The sequence below is a fragment of the Schistocerca cancellata genome, chromosome 2 (assembly GCF_023864275.1).
Source record: "Schistocerca cancellata isolate TAMUIC-IGC-003103 chromosome 2, iqSchCanc2.1, whole genome shotgun sequence".
Lineage (NCBI taxonomy): Eukaryota > Metazoa > Arthropoda > Insecta > Orthoptera > Acrididae > Schistocerca > Schistocerca cancellata.
This window is the reverse complement of record NC_064627.1, coordinates 578,947,264-578,974,991: the sequence shown is the minus strand read 5'-3', so window position 1 is coordinate 578,974,991 and position 27,728 is coordinate 578,947,264. Positions and strand designations below refer to the sequence as shown.

At 40.9% G+C, this 27,728-nt stretch overlaps 1 protein-coding gene across 2 annotated transcripts in view; it reads left to right on the top strand.

The window, feature by feature from the left end:
• LOC126162185 (sodium/potassium-transporting ATPase subunit beta-2-like) overlaps window positions 1-27,728 on the top strand; it is a 286,361-nt gene that overhangs the window by 224,007 nt on the left and 34,626 nt on the right. For both annotated transcript variants that reach the window (XM_049918511.1, XM_049918510.1), the window contains exons 2-3: window positions 18,330-18,470; window positions 20,341-20,460. In XM_049918511.1, coding sequence (XP_049774468.1) covers window positions 18,330-18,470; window positions 20,341-20,460 — 261 coding nt within the window. The remainder of the gene's footprint in view (window positions 1-18,329; window positions 18,471-20,340; window positions 20,461-27,728) is intronic.

Here is a 27,728-nt window from a genome sequence, read left to right as displayed (position 1 = left end):
GAGAAATAGTCTGAAAGAGGTCCTGTGAACCATCCGTAAAGCACTTAATGGTGACATGCAGAGCAGTGGTTTAGACATTAGATATACTGTGATACACACGACAGATCGGAAAAGTAGCTGTCGAGATGCGCTGTCATTCCTCACACAGGTGATCATGACAATGACAAGAAGCTTTCAGCTTTCGCCAGCCGCGTTCCGGAAGGCGGCGGCGGGCGACCTTGCGAAGAGCGCGACTCTTTCTCCGGCGCAGCATACCTGCCGTCCTGCCTGCTGCCTGGGCAGACGTGGCAACGGCGCCGCTCCGCCTTATACCCGTGCCTCGCTTACCGCAGTAGTACACACTACATTACTGCAGGCGCGCTGACACAGCGGCGCGTTTCTGCGAACTGCAGGCGCAGGGCTGCGCACCGCACCGCACCTCGCCGCCGACGCCGGGCTTTATTTTCAGCTGAGCGCTGTCCGCATCAGCATACCACCTCTATTGCTTCCTGCCTTTCCTCACGTCAACAACTTTTTCACTGTTCTTTACATCTGCCGCCACCGACATTCTGCTTATGTCATCTGCTCCGATTCCCTGAGCGCCATCCAGAGCCTCAGTGATCCGTACCCGGTTCACCCTTTCGGACACCGGATCCAACGCTCTCTTCAGCAGCTGGTGGACGTCGGTTCTCCGGTTAGCTTTATGTGGGTTCCTGGCCATGTCGGTATCCCTGGGAACGAAGCTGCAGATGCCGCGGCCAAGGCTGCGGTCCTCCAGCCTCGGACAGCTTCTTGTTGTGTCCCTTCGTCCGATTTTAGCAGGGTCATTTGTCGGCGCATTTTATCGCTGTGGCATGGCGATTGGGCTGCACTTACAACAAGCTTCGGGCCTTAAAACCTCTTCCCGTGGCTTGGACGTCCTCCTCACGCCCTTCTCGGCGGGTGGAGGTATTTTGGCCCGGTTAAGAATTGGGCACTGCCGGTTCAGCCATCGCCATCTGCTGACTGCTGCGCCGGCGCCGTTCTGCCCATGTGGGCACTTGCTGACGGTTCGACACATTTTAATGTCCTGTCCAGATTTTAACACACTGCGTCTAGATCTTAACCTGCCAAGTACTTTCGATGCCATTTTAGCGGATGACCCACGAGCAGCTGCTCGTGTTCTTCGTTTTATCAATTTGACAAACCTCTCTAAGGACATTTGATGATGCTGTTTTTTAATCCTATGCCTGTCAGTCTGTCTTTTATCGTGTTTTCCTTTTTAGTTGTTGTTGTCAAGTTGTGCCTCGCGGTGCATTCTTAGAGTAGTCAGGGCGCTAATGACCATTGAAGTTGTGCGCCCTAAAACCACAAAAAAAAAACCTCTCCGTCCATTACCTCTTCCTCCCCCTCCTCCCGATGACCTTGGACTTGCTTATTGATATAGCTAACGAAACCCAGATTAGGAACTGAAATCGATTGTGATCATCGATATACGATGCTGGATCTGATAGGATAGCAGTATTTCACACAGTTTAAATCTGCAAACGGGAGGCCGGCCATTGTGACAGAGCGGTTCTAGGCGCTTCAGTCTGGAACCGGCCTGCTGCTACGGTCGCAGGTTCGAATCATTGATGTCCTTAGGTTAGTTACATTTAAGTAGTTCTAGGTCTAGGGACCTGATGACCTCAGATGTTAATTCCCATAGTACTTAGAGCTATTTCAACCATTTTTTGCAAACGGGCAAAAGGTATAGTGTATGGCCACCTGAATGTGTATTAGTGTGTCGTGTAAAAATATGATGCAATGAAGTGTTGACATTTTGCTAGCAAATTTTCTATACATATGATAATTATCTTTATGTAGTGGTATAGATACATTAGCCAGTTTCGGCTTTTGGCCATTTTAAAACTTACTAGAGCATGCAGAAAATTCTCAAAACTCTTAAGGCTTTTTAAATAAAACAAACGTTGTTAACATTCTACATCTTTATTTCTCATTCTTCATGTCTACATATTTCCAGCCCTTTCTGTTATAGGGCTGTGAAATGTGTAAGAAGCCAATTTGTAACGTAACTATGTCGGTGGGTGAAAAAAAAAGTGATGTAATAGTTTCGAAGTCGAAGAGTTCATCCACGCATGAAGCATGCTCCCCACCTTCAGCCTGACTACCCCAGACCATACAGGAGAGATGTGACGTTTGCAACAATCAGACGCCTTGGGATCGGTTCACCAATCATCATCCTCCTCCATACAGTCCCGACTTGGCCCCATATGTTTCCAAAACTTACAGAAAGCCTTCCAGAACCTTACTTTCATAGTCTTGAAGCGGTGCAAGCAGAGGTGAGGTAGTTGTATCAACAAATTCATACATTCTGCAGTGACGATATCAAAAAAATGGTCTCTCTTTGGGAGAAGTGTGTTTGTCGCCAGGGTGACACTCTTGACAAATAAGTACGTAGAAATGGAAAAATAAAGATTTACTCGTATACTGTTAGTAACTTCTGTTTCAGTTAGAAGGATTCAAGAGTTTTCACATAAAAAATTTGTAGGTATTATTTTACAAAACACTCCTCGTTTCAGTAGTGTTCCATTCCGAACGGTAAAAATTTTGTAAAAAATCTGTCTCGTAGATGAACTTCGCGGAATCCTGCCGAGAATGGGAATCATGCCGTTTGCATTACCCACAACTGAGCCTAAGTGACTTCTGTATTAGGATAAGTCTGGGAGAATTGGACCACTTTTTTCTTCAGCGTAAAATTTGTGTATTTTTCAACTTTTTGTGACTTTCGGCAGCATGTTCGTATACAGTGTCAGAAAAACTAAAATATTATTAATGTACAAGAGGTATGTTGAAATGAAAATATAGGCCAGTGGTCCATCTCATCCATAGGTGTATGGGTGAGGTGGATCAGTGTACTGGGAGAGATGGACCGTGTAAAAAAGGGCTATACACGAAGGAAAAAAGTCAGCTATTTGGAATATGACATAATGAATACAAAATTTTATTATTACATATTTTAGGAAAACAATTTTATCAGGTTATTATAAATATTCATTGAACATTGACTTTTCTACTGAGTCGTTGGTTTTATTAAGTTGTAGCCCGTCTTTCTCTCACTATCGTGAAGAGGGAAAACACGGAATCCAATCGTCATTTTTGTGAGCGTCGTAATAGATTTCACCACACCCGACACATTCATCTTCATCCCATTCATCAAAGTTATTTTCGTAATCTTCTAAAATGTCTGCATCTGATAACATGGTGAGCTATTTTCTCTTCGTTAGTATTCTTCTTTGGCGACCTTTTTCTGCCTTTTTTCTGCTTCATTTCTTTTCTTATCCCTCTTTTTACTTTACAGTTTGTTTTCAACAAAGTTTAACCATCTATATACAGTTCCTGCTTACTCCTAAAATTCATGGCTTTATCAATAGCAGGAACAGATGATATTTCTTCAAAAAATTTTGTCTGTGTTGACATAGGAGGAGTCAGTTTTGAGATGGTAATGTTGGAAGTCTTAGGTTTAGTAGGAGTGGAGTCCAAAGTTGTATCAATGAAGGAATTTGACTTGTGCAGATAACTCTGCTCTTTTGATGCGCTTGGATCCGTTAGGTCTTTTGATGGGCTTTGAAATGGTTGGTTGGCCTGTGGGAGAGATTCTGCTCTCCCATTTGTTGGCGCAGACACGTCCTCCGACAAATAAGCGTAATCTAAGACTACGGCCACCTTCAGTTGGATTATTGCACATGCCTTGAAGCTAATTTTAACTGTGCACCATCTCCCTCACTTTAAAACAAGTGGCCCATCACTCCCAAATAACTCTGGACCATCTCTACCAGTTGTCTGGGAGAGATGGACCACCCAGACTCCTGTATGCAGTTAGCGAACTCGGTGGCCATTTTAGGTTAATGCTTATACATTTTCCAACCTCGCAGTAAGAAAAAAATAGCACTGCATCAATATTGTGAAAAACTAAATACAATATAAAACTTTTCCGATTACCAGAACAAAGAATGTGATTCTTCTCCAGAACTAACACGAAAATGACAACAAATTGTACAACTTAACATATCTACGCGTTAAGAGTTACTTAGCAGTCTTTGAGTCAGGTTGATAATTTGCGAAGATTGAACTGCGTGTAATTACGACCTTTGTGTTACAAGACTACTTCATAAATTAAGTTTCGGTTCTGGTAGCTCAGTTTTATTACTGCCTCGTCAACCTAAGCGCCGCCCCCCCCCCCCCCCCCCACGCCAGCCCCATCCCCTCCTCCGCCGAGAAATGTAACTGGCGGTCATCTCCACTTTCAATGTGACATAATTATGACTAAGATTTTAATATTAGTAAGAGTAAAGTGTGTAAAATGTTTTAAGACAATGATTGAAGATTGTTTGTCCCAGTGAATAGTCCACTGTTTTAGCATAGCTCCCCACAAACAATAATTCGGAAAAATATAGCATTTGAAAAGCATACACTCGAAAATTTTAAACATACGTGATACAATTCATATAAGAACTATAACAGTAAGAAACGCCCACAACTTCAATACTATCATAATTCACACCACATAAAGTCGGAAGTGTGTCCTCACAATTATCAGTGTTTCACTAGCCACTAAGATTGTGAAAGCCAGTCTGCCTACACGAGCGTGTAAATGGCGGAAATCCTGTTTCTTTCGATCGCTTCCGCCTATTTGAGGCAAATCGGTTTGTCTGTTTTCTTTAAGATTCCGTACGTGAATCTATAAAAACAGAACTCTAATACTATCACTTTGTTGTTCGTCCGCGCCTCTATGAAGACCCCATTTTCAAAGAAACATGGAATTTATCAAATACACGGTGTCTTGGCTGTGTAAATAATTAAAGCACCTGGCTGTGTGAATAATGCAGTCGATGCAGTCAAAAGATAAGGCCATATATGTCACTTATTTTTGTATTCGCAAACTCACTCATCAAAATATTTAGATCAAAAAATGTGTCGGGCCTGTTTGCTTAGCGATAAGGCGCTTGTCCGGAAAGGGATCAAATCTCGGTCGGACCATGGATTTTTTTGTCTTCGTCCTAACATACCCTTCACCTCTCAATGACGTGAGGAGCCGTCAGAAGCAACACATGGTTAGGACTCCACGTTACACTTTAGGTCTCGTTTTTCAGGCTGGATAACTGGGTAGGTTAGGGACACACAATTCGTCGAAGTGGCGTTCAATGGAAAGGCTTGCACCAGGCCATTGAGCCACAGGAGTGTCTTATTATCATCTATATGCATAATTAAGTCTGTATGGAACGCTCAGGGCGCAAATCCTGCTCACCCGTGTCCGTTTCTCATTGTTTTCGTCAATTAGTGGAAGATCTTACCTCTTCTGTCTACTCCTAATCAACTCCCCATGATTCGCCGGTTCTACCTGTGGAGTCACCCACCGTGTCAGAGTTATTGTTAGCAGCGGGCAGGTCAGGCTGTGCTTAATTCACCTTTACCTGGCTGGTACGTTACCGGTCGTGTCGCAAGCCTGTCAAAGGTAGCATGGCCTGAAGCAAGAAACTGAAAAGTATTCTGGGTTAAACGTAGTTTCTAAGTTCCAGAATACCTTGTCATTTTTCAAGACACTTCCTGTTGTGAAATTTGGAAACTGTATCCGCGCGTGCCTCATAGGTACCGGCATGAGCTATGAAAACTGACTGCAACAAATACTGTTCGGTAGACACAGAACGCATTCGACGTTCTGTGAAAACCGAACGAGCCTCACTGTTCTTCTTGTTTTTCTGACTCCGGACAGCTCGTAACGAAATCAGAAATTCTCGTTCTAACTGAAGTGAGTGGTATAGAACGGTAATTTATGTGAAAGCTGCAATGACTCCCCGTTGTATCCTTTTTCCAAACTTTAGGACGTATTTTTTGATCTCATGTCGTGATGACAGAAAATAACTAATTCAAATCCACAAGTTTTCCTTAGATTCGCGATCCTGGAAAATGTATTTATAAACATTATGCACACTGGTAAAGGAGCGCGCAATAGGAAAGGGTAGATATCAGAACCATCAGTGTCTTGCTGGAGATTTAGATCTCAGATAAGTGCCCGAATGCTGCGTGTGCTAAAAATGTGGCGCTATCGTCGTGATGCCACAAGAGGTTTATCTTCTCGGACTAGAAGTGTATTCAGGCGTGTAGGAGTATACGCAAGGAGGAGACATACGGAAAACTGATGAACAAAGATCGACAGACTCGGACAAGATTGTATTTCCATATCCAAATACGGGAGTACCAAAGCAGTGCACAAGGCTGATTGACGCAGTCGAATGAACTAGAAGATGCTTCATGACAATTTCTTCGTGATTGCTGCCTTTAGTGCGCTTCATTCTTATGAATGATTATTTTCCACGACAGACGAACACAATCATCGCTTTATATGCTGTTGCTGTAGACACACCAAACACACTGGCAAATTGAGGTACACTTGGTCCAGCTAACCGCCCCCCTGTTCCACTGTTTTGACAGTGAGATCTTCCACTGTCTCTCCTCTTCGCATCGGCACTCGCTCTAGTGTAGCGTAGAATGACTAGCTTTGCCCATCAACAGACCTGCCTATCTCACTAGCAATAACCGTTACATCCTCAGGAAGAAACTGTGTTCTGTGAGTTCGCGTAGCTGTGAAAATCACCAGTATGCTTAAGCCTAAAATATTTCAATTAGAAGATAGGGAGAGAAGTCTTAACAGAAATTCTTTCGGAAGTTTTCCATAGCTCTGACTTCATGCGTTGATGAATTAGCTCTGGAACTAAAGCATTTATTTATGTTAATAATACAGCGATCACTGCCCAAGATAAAATGTTTGAGGAAGTGGAGATAAAGCTAACAAAAGCTCTCGAAGGTGTGGGCATCTGAAACCAGAACTTGGAGAGACTAGTTCGTGCACTTCAGCAAAAAAAATAGCAAAGCTAAAAGGAAACTGAACACCGCTTGGAGAGGAGAGCAACTATTCCACTGAGTTTTTCCCAAGTGTGTAGGAGTAAAAACGGACCGTTCCGTTACATTCATAGCACAATGCGAAGAAATAAGGCTCTTAGTATCTGCACAGCATGTCATCCGTAAACTTGTACGAATATCCTTTACGATCACCCTAAAAAATCTAAAAAAAAGGAAATTCGTTAACTATTGTTGGCGTAAATTAACAATATCTTTTTAAAAAGGTACTGATGTGTAAGTATGGTCCACAATCTGAAAATATCTATTTGAACACTTTTAGCAATATAAAGGACTTTTAATAACGTACTAATGTACTAATAACTGTACTAGACCACCACAAAAAATTTAAATCACAGATTTCGTTAACTGTCGTTCACTTTTACTCTCAACACACTTTTTAAATAATTACTGGCGTGAGGAAGGTCCTGAACCTGAAAATACTGAAATATGACGTTCCTTGGTAAAGGTGACATCTACTTCTAAGACTTAAAATTTTGAGTTTAACTAACGTTTTAAAACATTTCTGAAACCCCGTAGAGGAACTCATTAAAAACAGTAAATATTTTCTTCACAATTTTAAAGTATAAAAAAACTGACTAGATCACATTTTGAAAAGATAAGCATAAAGTTCCTCCCTCCCCCCGCGCCCTTTGGTGTTCCGAGGGTTGAAACTGTATACCGGACTGCAACTCGGGCAGGGAACCTTCAGTTTTTCGGACAAATCTCTTTCCGACCGAACTATTCACACTCGACTCGCGACCGCCTTCACATCTTAATTTTTTCTTGTTATTGTCTGACTTCGGTTTCATTACAGTCTAGTAAATGTCGGAGGGGGAGCGAGTGATTGATCCCCAAAACCTTGGATTTAGTGGGACGGAAGTGTCTGGATATCTCATTCGGCAACAGCTTCGCCCGCGAAAGGTAAGATTCTGGGATCAAGTCGCTCCGGAACACCAGGAAGTTTGAAAATAACGCTTGCTCCGCTGCAGAGGGGAAGGTCACTGTGGAGAGGAACAGATTTGTATATTATTCTATAATTTTCAGTTAACTATGTTCCCATAGCAGAATCAAGTGAGCCTTTCGGTTCCCCTAAAGAACCTGTGTTTTCCACGAGAAAAGCCTTGAATCTGCGTTTTAAACACTGCTGTTCGTCATTCACACTCTTCATCTCTTGAGTCAGCCTACTGACAAAGATTCTTCCTATGTGCCACACGCGATTATGAGGAACAGTTCAGGAGTAGTTCGCAATGACGACATGTTTCCTGTCCTGTGTTCGCTAAATGGATGCTGCTGTTGGTTCTCGGCGACTATGTGGTGAACCTACCAGGTGTACCGGTATGAAATGAGCGTTAAGATACAAATGTGTCGACAGGGAACATTTGTTGTAAACGAGAGTTACACTGTTTTTTGTTTGGTTGGTATAACATCTGTCAAAGATATTTAGTATACATCAGGTCATGTAACAAACATCATCATATGTTTTCATCGTGTTAACAATGTCGAATTTTGTACCAGAAAGTGATGATTTGCAGAAAGCATTAATGTTTTGTTTTCTTTTGAAAAAAGTGCTGCATAGTCGCATTGAATGCTTGTCGAGGCGTATGGTAATCATGCTCTATCAGAAGCAACATCCAAAAGATGTTTTCAACGGTTCAGAAATAATGATTTTGATGTAAGAAATGAAGAACGTGGAAGACCACCTGAAAAGTTCGAAGACGCCGAATTGCAAGCAATATTGGATGAAGATGATACTTTGAGTCAGAAGCAAATGGCAGCAATGCTAAATGTTGCACAACAAACAATTTCTGACCGTTTAAAAGCTATGGAAAAGATCCAAAAGTGTGGAAAATGGGTGCCACATGAACTAAATGAAAGAGAGATGGAAACCGAAAAACCATTTGTCAAATTTTGTTTCAAAGACATGAAAGAAAATCAATTTTGCATCGAATTGTTACTGCCGATGAAAAAAGGATTTATTTTAAGAATCCTATACAGGAAAAATCGTGGGTTAATCCAGGACAACCACCAACATCGACTGCAAAACGAGATCGATTCGGCAAGAAGACAATGATTTGTGTTTGGTGGGATCAGAAAGGTGTGGTGTATCGTGAGCTTCTAAAACCCGGTGAAACTGTGAATACTAATCGCTACAGACAACAAATGATCAATTTGAACTATGCATTGATCGAAAAAAGACCAGAATGGGCTAGGAGACATGGCAGTAATTTTTTTTGCACTACAATGCACCTGCACACAAAGCAAAACTGGTTCAGTATACAATCAAAACACTTGGCTGGGAGCTGCTACCCCTCCCGCCGCATTCACCAGACTTGGCCCCTTCCGACACGCATTGGCTGAGGAACACTTAGATTCCTACGAAGAAGTCGAAAATTGGGTGTCTGATTGGTTTGCTTCAAAAGACGAACATTTCTATTGGCGTGGTGTCCACAAATTGCCGGAAAGGTGGTCAAAATTTATAGAAAGCAATGGTCAGCACTTTGAATAAAATGTTTTCACTTTTCAATTCAAAATTAGTGTTTCATTTTCACAAAAAAAAAACGCTCATTTCATACCGGTACACATTGTACAATATACACTTGAGTATTTGGCAGAGCGTTTGCACAAAAAAGTTTAAAATGTCAATTACAAACCTCATTAGCGATTAAATGTTGTGTATCATCATTGAAACTTCGCTAGATTCTGAAGAAGAGGATTATACTCTCCTGTGCCAACCTGTCCATCTCAGAATAGCACTTGAAACCAAAGTCTTCAATTATTTCACTAAATCGCTTCAGGCAAATGCTGGAATGGTTCCTTTGGAAGGGCACGGCCGACTTCCTTCCCCGTCCTTCCCTAATACGATGGGACCGGTGACCTCGCTGTTTGGTCCCTCTGCCCCAGATCAACCAACCAATCCTCAATTATCCGCTGAATGTATTCCACTCTGTCTTTAACCTCTGCAGCCCCCTTTAGTACCATGAGTCATTCCCTGCTTTCTTAACAGATGTCCAATCACCCTGTCCCTTATTCTTGTCAGCGACTTCCATTTGTCCCTTTCCTCGCCGATTCTGCGGAGAATCCCTCATTCATTGTCTTATCAGTCCACCTAACTTTAAACATTCCTCTACAGCACTCCTTCTCAAATGCTTCGATTCTCTTCTATTCCGGTTTTTTCCCCTGTCCGGGATTCACTGCCATACAATGCCGTGCTCCAAAGGTACATTATCAAAGCTAGTCCTCAAATTAAGACCTATGTTTGATACTAGTGGACTTCTCTTGGCTAGGAACGTCTTTTTTGCCAGTGCTAGTGTGCTTTTTATTTGCTACGTGTTCTGTCGATCGTGGGCTATTTTGCTGTCTAGGTATCAGACATTCTTAACTTCAGTTACTGCTTATCGCCAATCCTGATTTGAAGTTTTTTTGGTTTTCTCATTTCTGCTGCTTCTCATTACTTTCGTGTTTCTTCGGTTTACCTGCCCATGTTCTATAGTCCTTACACGATTCATTCCATTCAACAGATCCTGTAATGCCGGCCGCTGTGGCAGAGCGATTCTAGGCGCTTCTGTCCGGAACCGCGCTGCTGCTACGGTCGCAGGTTCGAATCCTGCCTCGAGCATGGATGTGTGTGATATCCTTAGGTTAGTTAGGTTTAAGTAGTTCTAAGTCTAGGGGACTGATGACCTCAGATGTTAAGTCCCATAGTTCTTAGAGCCATTTTAACCATTTTTGATCCTGTAATACTACTTCACTTTCACTGAGGACAGCAATGCCATCATATTGTAAGATCTTACACAGTTAATGTCACAGATTGTCCAAATGGCTCGCCAACATAGGAAATTATCAAACAGAGAAAGATTTCTGTGTGTGGCTTTTTTCTCTCGAAAATTAAATGATCAGACACCTGAGCCATAAACTGTAGTTGAATAATGTTGTGCGCACAATTATTGAAATGTTTGTACATTTTCTTCGTTATCCCTGTAATAAAAATATTACGTTGGCAGTAAATAAGCAGTTCACTGTTGCGTTGAAGTATATTACCTTACATCGGTCTACAAATACCCACAAGAAGCTACACTAGCTTCACGAAAAAATGTCCAGGTAAGAGATAAATGGTACAGAACAGTGTAAACACTCATAGTTTCTGATTAAAGTCTCTTAACGAATTTGAACTGAAGGAAAAAACAGTATTGACGGGTGACAATGCTTGCAGCGGCAGCGAACAGAAGCGAGAACCGGAGTTGTCCAGTGATGCTGACCGCGCGCGACCCGTTAATGGGCGGGGCAGCCGTAGTGTGGTGTGTGGCTCCATTCACAGCCAGGAGTGATTCAGTGCCGGCTGCGGCTGCCCCCAGTTGATCCCAGTGTGAGTGGCTGTGCCCTGAACCACGGGTCAACTGCAGCGGCCAACACACCGGACGCCGCCCGCGACACTGCTGCCAACCGCGCGCCGGGCCGCCCACGCACACAGGGCACGAGTGACACACTTAGGCGTTCGCGGAGGGGAGGAGGCACTGGAGTACAGTGTGTTCTTCATATACTGAATAACCAATTCCCTGGAATATAATTTTTTTTTTCTTTTTGTCTTCTGTCAAGTATAAGATTTACTTTTGGTGGCATGAAGCATCTCGAAATTGACCAACTCATTTACATAAAAAAAATGTCACTTGTAGAGTTTTATCTCTTGCCCGCCTTATCCTGGACGAAATTCGGGGCGCGCTCATGGTTCCACGCCAGTCTTCGGCGCGCGCGCGCCTCCAGTGAATCACCAAAGGAAGTGCTCTCACTTTACGCTTCAGCTTTCGCTTAGATACAACAGATGGAATAGCCTTCGCCTTTGTTATTAAATGTGTTACGTGAGCAGTGGAGTGGTTGGAAGAGAATTTGATGTTGCCAACAAAAGTCCCACGTGCGTGTGGTATCCAAAAGTACGTAGCACAAGAAGTAGAACAAAACAGCAAAAGAAAAAAATTATAGGCAGGAAGCTGCTGAAGACTCGATCTTCCATCTGGAGAAGTGGAAGTGTGAGAAAGATGAATTCATTAGTTGGTTCCTTCAGGTGGGAAGATGACACAGTCTCGGAAATGGTTGGAGGGGTTCCGTTTCCAATAAATATTTCATTAGTTTATAATATATATATATATATATATATATATATATATATATATATATATATATATATATATATATATATATATATATATGAGAGTAGACTGTGCTATTGTCTGTAGGGAGGTAGCAAAGGCCAGAAGACTAACCAACTACAGGAAGACCTGCGGAGGATTGAAGATTGCTGCAGGGTATGTCGCAGTTGACCCTAACTTATACGCATAAATAGGCGAAGAAATCCACTACTGTTAGATCACATTGGCGACGGATCACTGTAAACAGCATACAATATATGTACTCTGGTCAAATGTACACTCCTGGAAATTGAAATAAGAACACCGTGAATTCATTGTCCCAGGAAGGGGAAACTTTATTGACACATTCCTGGGGTCAGATACATCACATGATCACACTGACAGAACCACAGGCACATACACAGGCAACAGAGCATGCACAATGTCGGCACTAGTACAGTGTATATCCACCTTTCGCAGCAATGCAGGCTGCTATTCTCCCATGGAGACGATCGTAGAGATGCTGGATGTAGTCCTGTGGAACGGCTTGCCATGCCATTCCCACCTGGCGCCTCAGTTGGACCAGCGTTCGTGCTGGACGTGCAGACCGCGTGAGACGACGCTTCATCCAGTCCCAAACATGCTCAATGGGGGACAGATCCGGAGATCTTGCTGGCCAGGGTAGTTGACTTACACCTTCTAGAGCACGTTGGGTGGCACGGGATACATGCGGACGTGCATTGTCCTGTTGGAACAGCAAGTTCCCTTGCCGGTCTAGGAATGGTAGAACGATGGGTTCGATGACGGTTTGGATGTACCGTGCACTATTCAGTGTCCCCTCGACGATCACCAGTGGTGTACGGCCAGTGTAGGAGATCGCTCCCCACACCATGATGCCGGGTGTTGGCCCTGTGTGCCTCGGTCGTATGCAGTCCTGATTGTGGCGCTCACCTGCACGGCGCCAAACACGCATACGACCATCATTGGCACCAAGGCAGAAGCGACTCTCATCGCTGAAGACGACACGTCTCCATTCGTCCCTCCATTCACGCCTGTCGCGACACCACTGGAGGCGGGCTGCACGATGTTGGGGCGTGAGCGGAAGACGGCTTAACGGTGTGCGGGACCGTAGCCCAGCTTCATGGAGACGGTTGCGAATGGTCCTCGCCGATACCCCAGGAGCAACAGTGTCCCTAATTTGCTGGGAAGTGGCGGTGCGGTGCCCTACGGCACTGCGTAGGATCCTACGGTCTTGGCGTGCATCCGTGCGTCGCTGCGGTCCGGTCCCAGGTCGACGGGCACGTGTACCTTCCGCCGACCACTGGCGACAACATCGATGTACTGTGGAGACCTCACGCCCCACGTGTTGAGCAATTCGGCGGTACATCCACCCGGCCTCCCGCATGCCCACTATACGCCCTCGCTCAAAGTCCGTCAACTGCACGTACGGTTCACGTCCACGCTGTCGCGGCATGCTACCAGTGTTAAAGACTGCGATGGAGCTCCGTATGCCACGGCAAACTGGCTGACACTGACGGCGGCGGTGCACAAATGCTGCGCAGCTAGCGCCATTCGACGGCCAACACCGCGGTTCCTGGTGTGTCCGCTGTGCCGTGCGTGTGATCGTTGCTTGTACAGCCCTCTCGCAGTGTCCGGAGCAAGTATGGTGGGTCTGACACACCGGTGTCAATGTGTTCTTTTTTCCATTTCCAGGAGTGTACTTTGTGATTGACTTCTTGCAGTGGTGTGGCGCAGCGTTCCCGGCATGCAGCTAGCCGCACTTCATAAGGCACTGAAATACTCTTACGTTACTCTGAACACAACGAGAATGTGGAGTTCCAGAAAGAATTAAGATTGGATGGCTGTTGGCCCCCCACAAAGCGACTCTCTCAACCGTCAGTCACAGAGCAGTTTTAATCAGCGTACAGGCGCAACCATTCTGAGTTACCGGAAGTTGAATGACCACATAAATAATTTGTGAGAAAAGTAGGTGCCATTCATGGGAAGAATCATAGCCGGCCTGTGTGGCCGAGCGGTTCTAGGCGCTTCAGTCTGGAACCGCGTGACCGCTACGGTCGCAGGTTCGAATCCTGCCTCAGGCATGGACGTGTGTGATGTCCTTAGGTTAGTTAGCTTTAAGTAGTTCTAAGTTCTAGGGGACTGATGATCTCAGATGTTAAGTCCCATAGTGCTCAGAGCCATTTGAACCATTTGAAGAATCATAAGGAAATATAATTCATCTACGAAATAAATGGTTTATGAAACACTTGTGCAACCAATTCTTGAATATAGATCATCAGTGTGGGATCCTTAATAGAAGAGACAACATCTAGCGAAGAGAGAGACTTTTTGTTCGTTTAGGATCGGTTAGTAAGTGCGAGTGTCACGGAGATTCTGAACAAACTACCCTGGCAGACGCTAGACGGGAGATCTTGTGCATCACGGCTAAGTCTGTTGTTAAATTATTGAGCGATTATGTTCCGCAAGAGTCGGGCAACATAAAACGGCTCTTAAAATGGACACCAAGCGATAATCGGATAAATTATGGGACGAGTGTTTACCGACAATCATTCTCCCTGCGGTCCATTCGCGGATGGAAAAGGGAAAGGAGAAAAGTTAGTGGTATCAGAAACATCCTCAACCACTTACCTTACAGTGACTTGTAGAGTACAGAATGACGTATCTCCGAACAGGCCTCGGAGGGCCCAACGCTACCGACCGACCACTTGTCATCCTTCTCCGATAGGCTTCGTTGGAGGCGGATTTGGTGGGACATGTAGCCACCCCATCACTCTATAGGCCGTTGTCAGTTCTCGTGACAATAGCCGCTACTTCTCAGTCAAGTAGCTTCTCAACTGGCCTCCAAGCGCCGAGTGTACCCCGTTTCCTAAAAGGGCTTGGCAGATCCGGGGGCCACCAATCCAGTGCGACCTATGCTCGACAGCGCTCAACTTTCGTGATCTGATGGAAACTCCTGTTACTACTGCAGCAAAGCCGTTGGCACTTAACGTCTTGCTTTGCAGTATTCCTTTAGCTGCTGTGAACAGGCAGCAAAAAGAGTCGACCAAAGCTTGTATAATTTCAAACAAGGCTAAAGAATGCTGCAGCTGCATTTCAGTGATAAGTGCGGCATCACCGCGACTTTCATGCTTGTGTAAAAATTCAAACGCGCACACGTTCTTAGTTTCCTAGCTGCTTCCTGCTTCAACACCATCGCCGACCACACAAAATAATAGCATTTGAATATCGAGGACTGAATTGCGACTATAACTAGCGTTTTGTCAAAAGAAATCAATTAGCCGATAATTTTAGCTACAAATAAACTTAGCTGTTATGTTCGAATGCTTCAATGCTCCTTTTTTAATTTGTTCTGTTTCATCCTCCAGTGTAAATATTGTTTCGCAGGGACAAGAAAATGGTAGTCAACACAGTGATTTATTCTGTGAATACTCTAAAGCTTTCATAAACTTAAATTAGCCTTGATGTAGCTACAGGTTTTAAACTTAAGTTCTGCTTTAGTGCTTGGTGAGTGAAAGATCGTGAAGTCAGTACCATGTACTATGCTGAAATGGTGTGGTATGTGATCTGAAGGTTGGAAAGTGGAACAAAGATGGTCAGTTTATATAAATTCGTTTTGGGCACTGTGTCTTTAGCGTTTAAATAAGTGACACTGCCTGATACCCAAAAGGATGTTATTCACATTGATTTTGGCCATGGCAGCATATTTAACTTAGAAGACTGCCTATGTTGCTAGGTGACTCACTGTCTGTCAGCAGCTTACAGCTGCAGAAAAAGTTTGTATGAATGTAAAATACCTCATCTCTCTACCCATCCACAGCCTGGGCATTCACGTGAACTCTGAAAGAAAACACTGCAAACAGTTAACTTTGGACTATTAGATTCTTTTTAGCAGTCCCAAATATGCAACTACAGTCTACAAACATCTTTACGTGGCTAGTTGATACTGAAGAACACAAAGTGAAGAGCTTCAGAAGGAAAAGAAATTGTTGGCTATCCTAAACCTACTGTACCAGATCTTTTAAACACAGAACATGAGAACTTACTTCAGTACAGTAGTAGTACAGATCCCCTTCTCACGCAAACTGTGTTTTCCTATTTTCCCAAAATTGCATCAGGCAAATGTGAGAGATATTCCATTGAAATTACGTGGGCAATATCCTTCCCCAAATAGAGCTTGTGCTGTGGCTCTCAAGGCCACACGTCCAGGTGGCATGTTAAATTCTAATCTTGATCATGTTGAGCACAATGGCTGACAATACCATTAATGGTTAATGAAAGCCACCTCAGCTGTGTTATTAACCATTTATGGTGTTACAACTAATTTCACTTGTAGAACATCTTCAGATTGCAACCTAAAGATATTCTATGAACGAAACCAGTTGTAGCACAATAAATGTGTAGTAATTCTGCTGAAGTGGTTTTCATGAACTAGTAACATTAAATTCTAATGTTTTTCGTCCTTTCCTTCAACCTTCAAAAACATGCCATATGAGTTTTTGTAAAATGTTGCAAGCAAATATCAGATAACAAATTGAATGTCAAACGCCAAAGTACTAGACCCTATAATGAAAACAGACAAAAATGAAGTTAGCAGAATATCAAATGGGAACTTAGTTCAAATTGAGTGATATTAAGGTGACATAATACTGTCACAAAATTTCATATTGTTGGTTACTTACCAGTATGTATTTTAAAGTTTCTGTAATTATGTTCATAACTCACTAGACATGGAACATGTCTACTGTCAAATATGATACACACTTCCTATGTGATCACCATTTATGCACAAGTTTTTATATTTAGATAACAGTGCAATGGTAACAAAGAAGTGAAAGTAGTGAAGAATAGAAAGGAAAATGACTCTCATCATCAGAAACAGAAAATGAAAATAGAAATGTTACGAATCTACTACACAGGATGCAAGATTATGAGATAGTCAAAACAGAAGCATTATGTGAAGATAGTAAGCAATCATTGTTCCGACAGAAAACTCTGCTTGTATTAAATACTGAACAGTACTGTGGACAAGATTTATGAAATTGTGCATATGGAATGCAGTACCATAAAATAAAAAAAGAGTTATAAATTAGATCTAGGATGGGGCAATAGGCTATTTAAGGATCTTACAATTATATTGGTAGATAAAAGATAAAACTGGGAATTCCTAGAAAGAACAGGTGAGGTAAGAGGTCCATGGAGTGGGGGTCACCATAAAAAGGGACAGAGTATTGTGGCAGCAGACAAGGTATCCAGAAACAGGTAGCTGGCAATGGAAGGAACCGTTGATGGTTGAGTAGTCATTGGTGTAAATCTATAACATATGTAATAAGAATCAGGGCATGCCATAATAAAACAGTTTCTGTTAAAATTGTTGTTGTGGATTCTTCTTATGGATGTCTCTTCTGTATAACTCATTAGCTATTGGCTAGAAGGAATGTTCTGTTAAAAAAATACTGCAAGGTGGTGACAGGAAAACAGCTTCACAATTAGCTAGATGCATGTAGAAACACTGGAAAAAAAAATCACACATGTTCCAGTGTGCATATTGTACCTTTAGCTATTAAATCAGTGCATGGATTCAGTCTCGAATCTGACCCATCTCCGTGTATTAGAAATTAGAGTGCTACTGTTACTTTATGCATAATGAAATAACTTGTTGTTGCACAGCTGTGTTATGGTTTTGTAGCTTCAGCATAATGGTGTTTTTTGTTCTTCATAGACCGTTTTGCAATGAAGTATACAGTTCTGACAGATGCTGATTTCTTCGTTCTCCAGCTAAATGTTTTTTGCATAGATGTCTGGTTTACATTAAGAGTAGTTTCTAGAACAGAAACTGGTCCAATATTTAGTTAGAATTCTTGTGGGGTATCTCAATGATTTAAATCAGCAAGGTTTTGTGTCCAACTTGAAGCAGTCTCGTAAATGTGTCAGCTGTTTTCCTGTTTCAGTATTGGTCTGTATGTATAACTTGGATACTGACACAAAGTAAAAGCTAAGCACTGTAATAAATCATTGCGTGTTCCATTTGACTGAAGCAATAAATTCTCTTCCTCATGCTACAGAAGAGCTAGGCTAAAATATAACTAATAGAAACACAGTAATGAAAATATATCTTAGGAGTAAAGCTCCCAAAATGAACTGCTTGCCTTGCTTTAGCTAAAGCTCCAGTATTTGTTTCAAATTTATTTTCTCAGTAATGTTGATATAATGTTAGTTTAGGTTAGATTTTGGTCTTACCAATCTTCTAGTTTCAATTCATTTAATTTTCAGCTAAAATTGGGCTCTTCTACTTCATATTCTACACGTGCCTTGCTGCCCTCTTTGCCATCTGCCTGTGGGTATTTTATCAGACATTGGATCCTAGAATACCGAGATGGACCCAATCAAGTTCTCTGATTGGAACATCACCAGGTAAATCTCAAAAGTACAGGTACTTAGATATAAAATCTAACTTTAGCCATTTTTTTTTGTAGATATAAGAAAATAAGAGTTGTTAATTTTATTACAAAATATGTGAATTATGTAACAAACTCATGAGCAGTTGAATAGTACACACATAACAGCTTGTAGCTCTTCTGTCCTGCTGACAGCAGCAACCAATCATGACACGGACTTGAACAGCCAACAGATGATTGGGAAATCATTCTGATCCATAATGTCAGAAATGCTTATCTGCAGAAATTTATCCAAGTTGTGGCCAACAGTCTAAAACTGCCATTTTTTTTATATGCCATAACTGATTTGTTTAATTTAAAGGTGAGCTATGTGGCAGGAACTAATTCAACAAGAAGTAAAGGAGTCACAGTTATTCACCGACTAAATTTTTTGAGAAACTGAATCACAATGACTGAAAGGTGACAAAATGAGCTAAAATGCCACTAATTAATACTTTTCAGAATGTAGAAACAAGACATAAACTTCAAAAATTACTCGTACAACTTTGATGCTGTAAAACAACTATGCCAAAGCTCATCTTTGGGTTGTTTGCATGAATTGTAACAAATAGAGAAGAAGCCACCCAAAGTGAATGTCAAATTGGCCAATAGATCAACTTAAGTCAAAGACTGAATGAAAAAGATTCTTGTCTCCCTGATTGGTCATATTATTGTGTAGCCATGCGAGATAGGTTGCAGTATTCATAACAGTACAAGTGCATGTTTGATGTATTGGACTCCACAGAACTCAACAAAATGCCTATTCCTGGAGAGGACTTGTTTTTCAACCTTAAAATTTCACACTTGTCTTTTTTTTTTTAAGTGGAGAAAATGGCTCTCTCTCTTTCTGATCTCCACACATGAAGCACAGATGAGTGCATCCACTGTACAAAATAAGGTTGTTCTTTGGGGTCTAAATAACTCACTTCATAACTGAATGTACCACTAAGCCAGAATAGGTATTGCTTGTGCACAGAGAGAGGTTAATTATTGTTCCGATTAAGTTATGGTATGTAGAGATGTGAGTGTCCTTGTGCAAACTAGGGACTGATATGTTTAGATATATATATATATAGATAGATAGATAGATAGATAGATAGATAGATAGATAGATAGATAGATAGATAGATAGATTACAGTCTAGTTCACATTGTACTGGTGATGGAGGATAGCATTGTCCTGACAATTTGTGATGATCCCTGCACACCAGTATATTAGGTCTGTCCTTTCCAGCAACTTAATAGAGACTGTCCAAGGAAGTGACAGAGAAGAGTATGATGGCTGTTTGTGTCCAATTATGTGAGAACTGTCACCACAAAAAACCACAGTTTCTCCTGTATAGTGCACGAAATACAAGCAGTCCTAAGTTATGTAATTATTGCTAAAGACACTGTACTTCCCATCACAGACCATTATTTCTAGAAACATGTGAATTCAGTAATGCATTAAAAGTCTGGGTACAGACTCCAGCAGGGACCAAGTGACCCCTCTTACCTCACTGCTCCTCCCCCGTGTGTGTACTGTAACTCAAATAAGGATTATTCCAAAAGCTAACTTAACAGTTCTGCTTCTTGGTGTGTGGCTGCATTTGCTCTGAAGTATGTCATAGTATAAGGTCAGTTAACCTCAAATACTTTTACCTACACACTTAATTACCATTTGAAACTGCCAGTCTACAATGAAAGTTGGAGAGGTGCACAGTTTTTGCTGTCTTGTTTGAGACACAAACAAAATATTACTTAAGTCAAAACTATGAAGTGATACAATTATATCTTGCAACATAACTCATTTTCTGCAAGTTGTCACTATGTTTAATTTCATACTAATCTATTTTAATGTTGTTATAGGTCTTGGATTCCGCCCTATGCCACCAGAAGAAAATGTGGAGAGTACATTAATTTGGTACAAAGGTACTCAGAAAGTTAATTTCCAACACTGGACAGACAGCTTGGATAAATTTTTAGAAGGTATTATGTGTTTCAAAATCACTGCTATTTTTTGGGAGGCTGTAACTTAATGAAATTTATATTAAACAGTGATTTTTCTTGTTCATTCATTCGTATATCATTTCGTAAAGCACACTGTGAAAGAGTGTCTTAAAGGATGTGGAATCAGTCAAGTTATACATTAACAGGCAGAAGTTGCCAGTATAGATTCCTACTGTTAAGTATGCAATCATCCAGTTATAAACTAGTGCTTACCTAGTAAAATTGATAATTATGTGACTAACTTCATTATGGGAATGCCATTTTTAAGAGTTACTTTTAAGACTTTTTCATCTGTACCTAAATATCAATTGAAGATCCATTCATGAAGATTAATTTAGATGTATCTCACAACTCTGCTTGTTACAAAGGCAAATATTTAATAACTTTTTGTGCTGATACCAGTACATTACTCATATTCGTAACTGTTGTCCACAAATTATGTAAGTCAGTGCTATTTCCTTTACTTCAGTTTACGTTAAGATCTTGCTATTACACAAAACCATCACATCCAATTAAAGAAGAACTAAAAGAAAAATATAGACAAAGACTAACAAAAATACTGAAAACAGAATTGACAGCAAGAAACAAGACAAAAGCTATAAATACTTATGCTATACCAATATTGACCTACTCATTTGGAGTAGTGAAATGGAGTAACACAGACCTAGAAGTACTCAATACACTTACATGATCACAATGCCACAAATATAGAATACATCACATACATTCAGCAACAGAAAGATTCACATTAAGCAGAAAGGAAGGAGGAAGGGGATTTATCGACATAAAAAACCTACATAATGGACAGGTAGACAATTTAAGAAAATTCTTTCTAGAACGAGCAGAAATTAGCAAAATACACAAAGCAATCACTCATATAAATACATCGGCTACACCACTGCAATTTCATAACCACTTCTACAACCCTTTAGATCACATAACATCAACAGATATGAAGAAAGTAAATTGGAAAAAGAAAACACTACATGGCAAGCACCAGTATCATCTAACACAGCCACACATTGATCAAGACGCATCCAACGCATGGCTAAGAAAAGGCAATATATACAGTGAGACGGAAGGATTCATGATTGCAATACAGGATCAAACAATAAACACCAGATATTACAGCAAGCATATTATTAAAGATCCCAATACCACAACAGATAAATGCAGACTTTGCAAACAACAAATAGAAACAGTAGATCACATCACAAGCGGGTGTACAATACTAGCAAATACAGAATACCCTAGAAGACATGACAATGTAGCAAAAATAATACATCAACAGCTTGCCTTACAACATAAACTTATAAAACAACACGTTCCCACATACAAGTATGCACCACAAAACATACTGGAGAATGATGAATACAAATTATACTGGAAACAAACCATTATAACAGATAAAACAACACCACATAACAAACCTGACATCATACTCACCAATAAAAAGAAGAAATTAACACAACTAATCGAAATATCCATGCCCAATACAACAAATATACAAAAGAAAACAGGAGAAAAAATTGAAAAATACATCACAGACCATTATTTCTAGAAACATGAAGGAAGTCAAGGACATGTGGCATCACAATAATGTTGACATTATACCAATTATACTATCAACTACAGGAGTCATATCATACAATATCCACCAGTTCATCAATGCAATACAGCTACATCCAAACTTCTATATACAACTACAGAAATCTGTAATTATTGATACATGTTCAATTACCCGAAAGTTCCTAAATGCAATATAACATATACCATACAGTTAAAAGGCAGTCACGCTTGATCAAGGTCCGCGTCACTTTCCATTTTTGACCAGACATAACATCTGAGAAAAGAAAGAAAGAATAATAATAATAATAATTTTTTTATTTCACAGCAAAAAAAGATAAAAGAACAATAAATCAGATTTATAAAAATAATTTTCACAATGAAATGATTTCTTAAAATTCTCATTGGTCATTGAATTATCCAGAGTAAGATAGTTTTGGCAAGTCTGTTAATGCCATAAATGCAACTTATTCAGTTTTAAGAGAGTTGTCAGGTATCATATCTTTCTTTGTTACTTTCAAGATACCTATGTAAGACTTCTTGCACAGTCTAACTTGAATACAAATTATGTTGATTTACCAAACAGTTTTCCAAAATACTCTTTCATGCAGCAGTTTCTATTAAAGTTCCTGAAACCTGCTGTCAAGGAAAGACAGGAATTGGTTAAGATTGTGGATGGGGCTGTAATCAGTTACTATTGGTTGCCTTTTACATTTGCACAAAATTAATTTAAACCAGTAATTCCAGACTCAATAATAAATAAAATACCACATGTTATTAATAAAGGAATAAACAACTGAGTAAATAATAGTGTTTTCAGTGAGTTACAATTTAGCAAATCACCATTAAATACAGATACAGCAGATAATGTTAAAAAAAAAAAAAAAAAAAAAAAAAAAAAGCCACTGTGATCTGAAGGCCTTACACACCAGGAATGGCAATAATATAAAAAGTTAGAAACCTGCTGTAAAACAGCAAGTACAATAGCAAAGATTAATTAAAAAACAAGCAACTGATCACCAAACAGGTGAGATAAGATGGTGGTAAGCTTTGTAACACAACCCTTAACATCCACTAATAAACACTACACTGCTAGATTTATTCCAGAAGGTGACCAGAACTATTAACTAGATATATATAACCTTTAATGTAGGCATTACAAGGTTTTGTAATAAATAATAAAATAATAAATAATACAATAATAAAACACAATGGCAAGTACATAAGGTGCTTAAAGGGTACTGAGACAGATTATACCTGCAGAAGGGTTGAAGGAGAATTACACTGAACTACTGGCCATCAGACCACCTTTTAGAACACACATGTCTTACAAGAACCAAGGGGCCACAGACAGTGCTCCAAGGATCAACCTCTGAGAAGGTCTGCCAACAAACACTTTCGCGAGCGATGAGATAGGTAGCCAAGAGTTGCAGTCACTTCAAAAGATGGTAACTCAGACTAGTGGCAGTCTAACAAATGACTAACGATAATCTTGCTGAAGCTACCTGACATCCAATAAAGCAAATGCAACAATGGAACAATACGCCAGAGCCAGAACCAGCGGTCTGCACTACTTCCCCAGAACACTGTGTTTAGAGTGCCCAGAACGAGAAAGGAATCACTACCACCAGAGTAGAAGAATCACGAACCGGCCTTCAACCAAGAAAGATGTCAAAACTACTTGCCTCACCAGACAGCAGTGGCAAGGTGAGGAAACGTACACTGCCGTTACATACACTAACCTTAAGGCAGGTAACTGGGGTGTTAGTGGCAAGAAAAATTACCACTGGTTGAACTTAAATTGTAAAAAGTTGAATGCAGTAAATAGTAATAAGAAGTCGAGGAAAGCTAATCAGATCTGCCTTCCCCAAGCACTTTGCTTGCTGCTCTTCACCTGAGCAGCAACACGAACCAGTCACTGGAGAATTGTGAGATATCACAATGGTGGAGGTTTCTCTTCTTGGATTGAAATGCTTTCATCTTAAAGCTCGCTATATCTGTTTTATGATGTCATACATCCTTGTGACCACAGCCTTACCATCCAGCAGGCCATGCTTTCTGCCAGTGGGTGTGTTCTGGCACTGCACGGACCTAGCTCCTCCTGAGTCCCCAACTGAACTGGCCCACTCACACGACCTGTAAAAATCACAATGTCACCCCAAAGATAGGGCAACAGTTACTACATATCGATAACTGCCGCTGCTGCCACTAGCGGACAGGCAACACTTGCGAAACCAAGTGGCACCAGTCAACACGAGAAGAAGACAAACAACTGCAACCATGCCAACTAAACAATACCGTCTGGCCTCCAACAAATAGCACCAATGTGAGCCGCAGCATGGCTCAGTTCCCTGTTCACGTGTGTTGAAATTTTGATTGGACTACAACAACAATTTCTATACTAGAAACATGTCTATGAATTCCTACGTAATCTTCAGCAAGTACTCTTAAGACTTAAAATACTGCAGCAATAATCTATAACTGCATAATGAGGTATTCCAAACAGAAGGACAACACCCCCCGCCCTCCCCCCACCCTCTTCCCCCTGGTCCATACCAACCTATATGGATTCTGGAAACATTGGCAGTATGAAACACCACTCGGTGCTATTTTATGTGATGTACTGAAATCCATTAGGAAAAGTACAATCGTGGATTATTGAACATAATTTACAGCTAGATTGGGGACTTAATATGGGGGATGGAATCTCATATCCGGAATGGAGAGTCACCAACAAATGTAGAAGTAGCTTCATGCATTCCACAGAGAAGTATATTTGCACCCTTGCTTATGTTGAAATGGCCTGGTAGACAATATTGTAATTGTTGGTATGTGGTTTGACAGTCCAGGCACAACTTGTAAGTACCAAACAACTTTATTCAGACTCGCTGCATGGAGAATCACACATATCTATGAACAATTGACTTGACAATTTTCATGTATCAACATGTATAGACACAAAAAATATTACTTGGTGGTAAAATTTGAATCACAACATGTCCCCACAATTTTTACAGGCAGTTATAAATTGAGAATAAAGTCTTCCGTTTGTAGCTCTAAGATTTAAGTCAAAGTCCTTAAACACATTTCTCCTGCTTTGGTGCAGGAGGAGCCACCCTCGGCACGTCCCCATAGGATCTTCTGTTGGCTGATATTCCAGTTTCAGCAGATACTCTTGTAGAGCCTGATATATAAAGTCATATTTTGTATTAATGTGCTTCACCTTTGAGTGAAAAACTGGGCTATGTCCTAACTTACCAGCTGACTGATTGTTATTGAATGACAGTTTCCTAAATGCAGCTCCTTCATGAATGTTGATAGGTGAATCCTTTGCTGCTTCAGTGAGGCTCATGTACTCATCTTGAGTTGATGGAAGAGCAACATCACTCTGCTTGCATGAACATAATGAGATAGCTGATCTGGAGGAAGTGAAACTGTAGCCTGTATGATCTCCTAGCAACATCAGAACTTCCCCCGTCAGCATCTGTGGAACTGAATATTCCTCTTAATATTATTGATGGAAATGTCACAAATAGTGAGGATAATAGGTAGAGGCACTCTATCAGTAGTGTGTGGACAAGCTGTGAATTTTAGTCTGATGGGAGGCACGCTAGGGTAGTTAACACAGTTGCAATGATAACTGTGTCCAGATGGCTAGCTAGTCAGAGCATCTGCCTAGTAAGCACGAGACATGGGTTCAAATCCTGTTTTCAACTCACAGTCCGCTCCCGGTAGCTGCGTGATCAGTGCGACAGACTGTCAATCCTAAGGGCCCGGGTTCGATTCCCGGCTGGGTCGGAGATTTTGTCCGCTCAGGGACTGGGTGTCGTGTTGTCCTAATGATCATCATTTCATCCCCATCGACGTGCAAGTTGCTGAAGTGGCGTCAAATCAAAATACTTGCACCAGGCGAGCAGTCTATCCGACGGGAGGCCCTCGTTACATGCCATTATTATTATATTCAACTCACTGAGGTACATAAATGACCTGTAGCTGTTAAATGTCATTAATTCCTTTTAGTCTTGATTCATAACTGCAGCAGGATCAAAATGGCATCTGTTCTTTTGGACATGAACTTAAGGATTGAAGTTTCTTCTGTTTGGCAATTTATTCAGGATGACATCTTTTGACAAAACGTACAAAGACATGTAGGTCAGGCTTTTTCTCCAGTCACTTCTCATATGGAGTTCCATAACAAAGTTCTTCAGTTAAGCAGCAATTTCAGATGAAGATAAGTGTGTTGATGGCTGTGGTCCAAAAGGGTAATGGTAGTCCAGCCTCAAGCAGCATGCAACAAGCCACTTCAGCCAACTAAAGGTGCTTTCATTCGGCAACAACATTCTGCTGTGGTCTGTATGGAACTGAGAGATATTGGTGTATGCCTGCCATTCTGAGGATGGAGTTCATTATTTCATTGCAATACTTTTTACCATTGTCAGATCACTATCCAAAAGGATTTAATTTTATTACCAGTCAGATTTTAAACTAGGTTTTTGAATGCAACAAATTCATTGATAACTTCTCCTTTACGTCAAAGAAAATGGGCTTGACACAATCTGTTATGGTGGTATATGAAGCCCACAAAAAATCTTAAAATTACCTCAAGATGCTTCTCTCATTAGTCCACAGATGACAGAGTGGATTAACTCCAGAAGTTCAACTGAGTTTCCTTCTCATTTAGTGAAGGGAGTTGATGTACTTTTTCCTTCAATACACACAGAGCACTGAGCGAGATCAACAGGTTTCGAACCTGTCACATACTTATTTTTGAGTATTCCGATCATATCTCACAAGTTCAAGTGGTCTAACTGAGCATGACAGATCTGCATATCACATTTCGTAACTTTTAGCTCAGCAGTGACAAATGACTTTGAACTTTTTCTTGTAAATAAAATAAATTTTTGCTTTACCATTAGTATCTCATATAACTGCACAAGTTTTCTCAAATATCACTGTGTGGTTATTGACCACATTTGCTGCCAAAGTGAGTTTTGTTCTGAGTTTTGGCAAGTACATAATGTTTCCTGGTGTTACGGTGTTGCCATTGGCTACAGTTGTGATGAATATGTCATTGTTATCTGTTAGTTGTGTAGTGCTTTTGTCTCCTGTATTTCTGTCACATGTATGAACTCTTTAGGATCATTACACATGTGTGATGTGTAACTACTGTCTATGCACTACAAAATGTAGACACAAAGCTTCAGCGCAAGCTCACTCATAGAAAAACTACAATGAGCTTGTTGACATTGTTTACATCTTCCCACTTAGTTTCTTCTCAAAAAAGCACTCATACTTCATGTATCTTTTCTTATTGTGAAAGCCATATTTCTACACTGCTTTTTAGTTTTTATTTATTTTTTGTACTGATTTTCCAGTGTAATTCACAGTATTTTTTGGCTTGTTCATGAAACATTTACCCAGTTTAACAAACACTGTGGTATTTGTGCTTCTACTGTCTTTCTCAATCTTTGTATTGTGTTCTTCCAAGACTTTTATTTTTAGTATCTTGACATACTGTATTTGTCACAGGGCTGAATAGCAGCTCTAAAATTGTTGTGGCTATCTGCAAGACTGACAACAGGTCAGCATTTGTGTTGACATCTATTGCTTGTAACTTGTCCACAGCATTGAAGAATTCAGTAAGATATTATGTCACATCATTACTGGGTTCCATTTTGTGA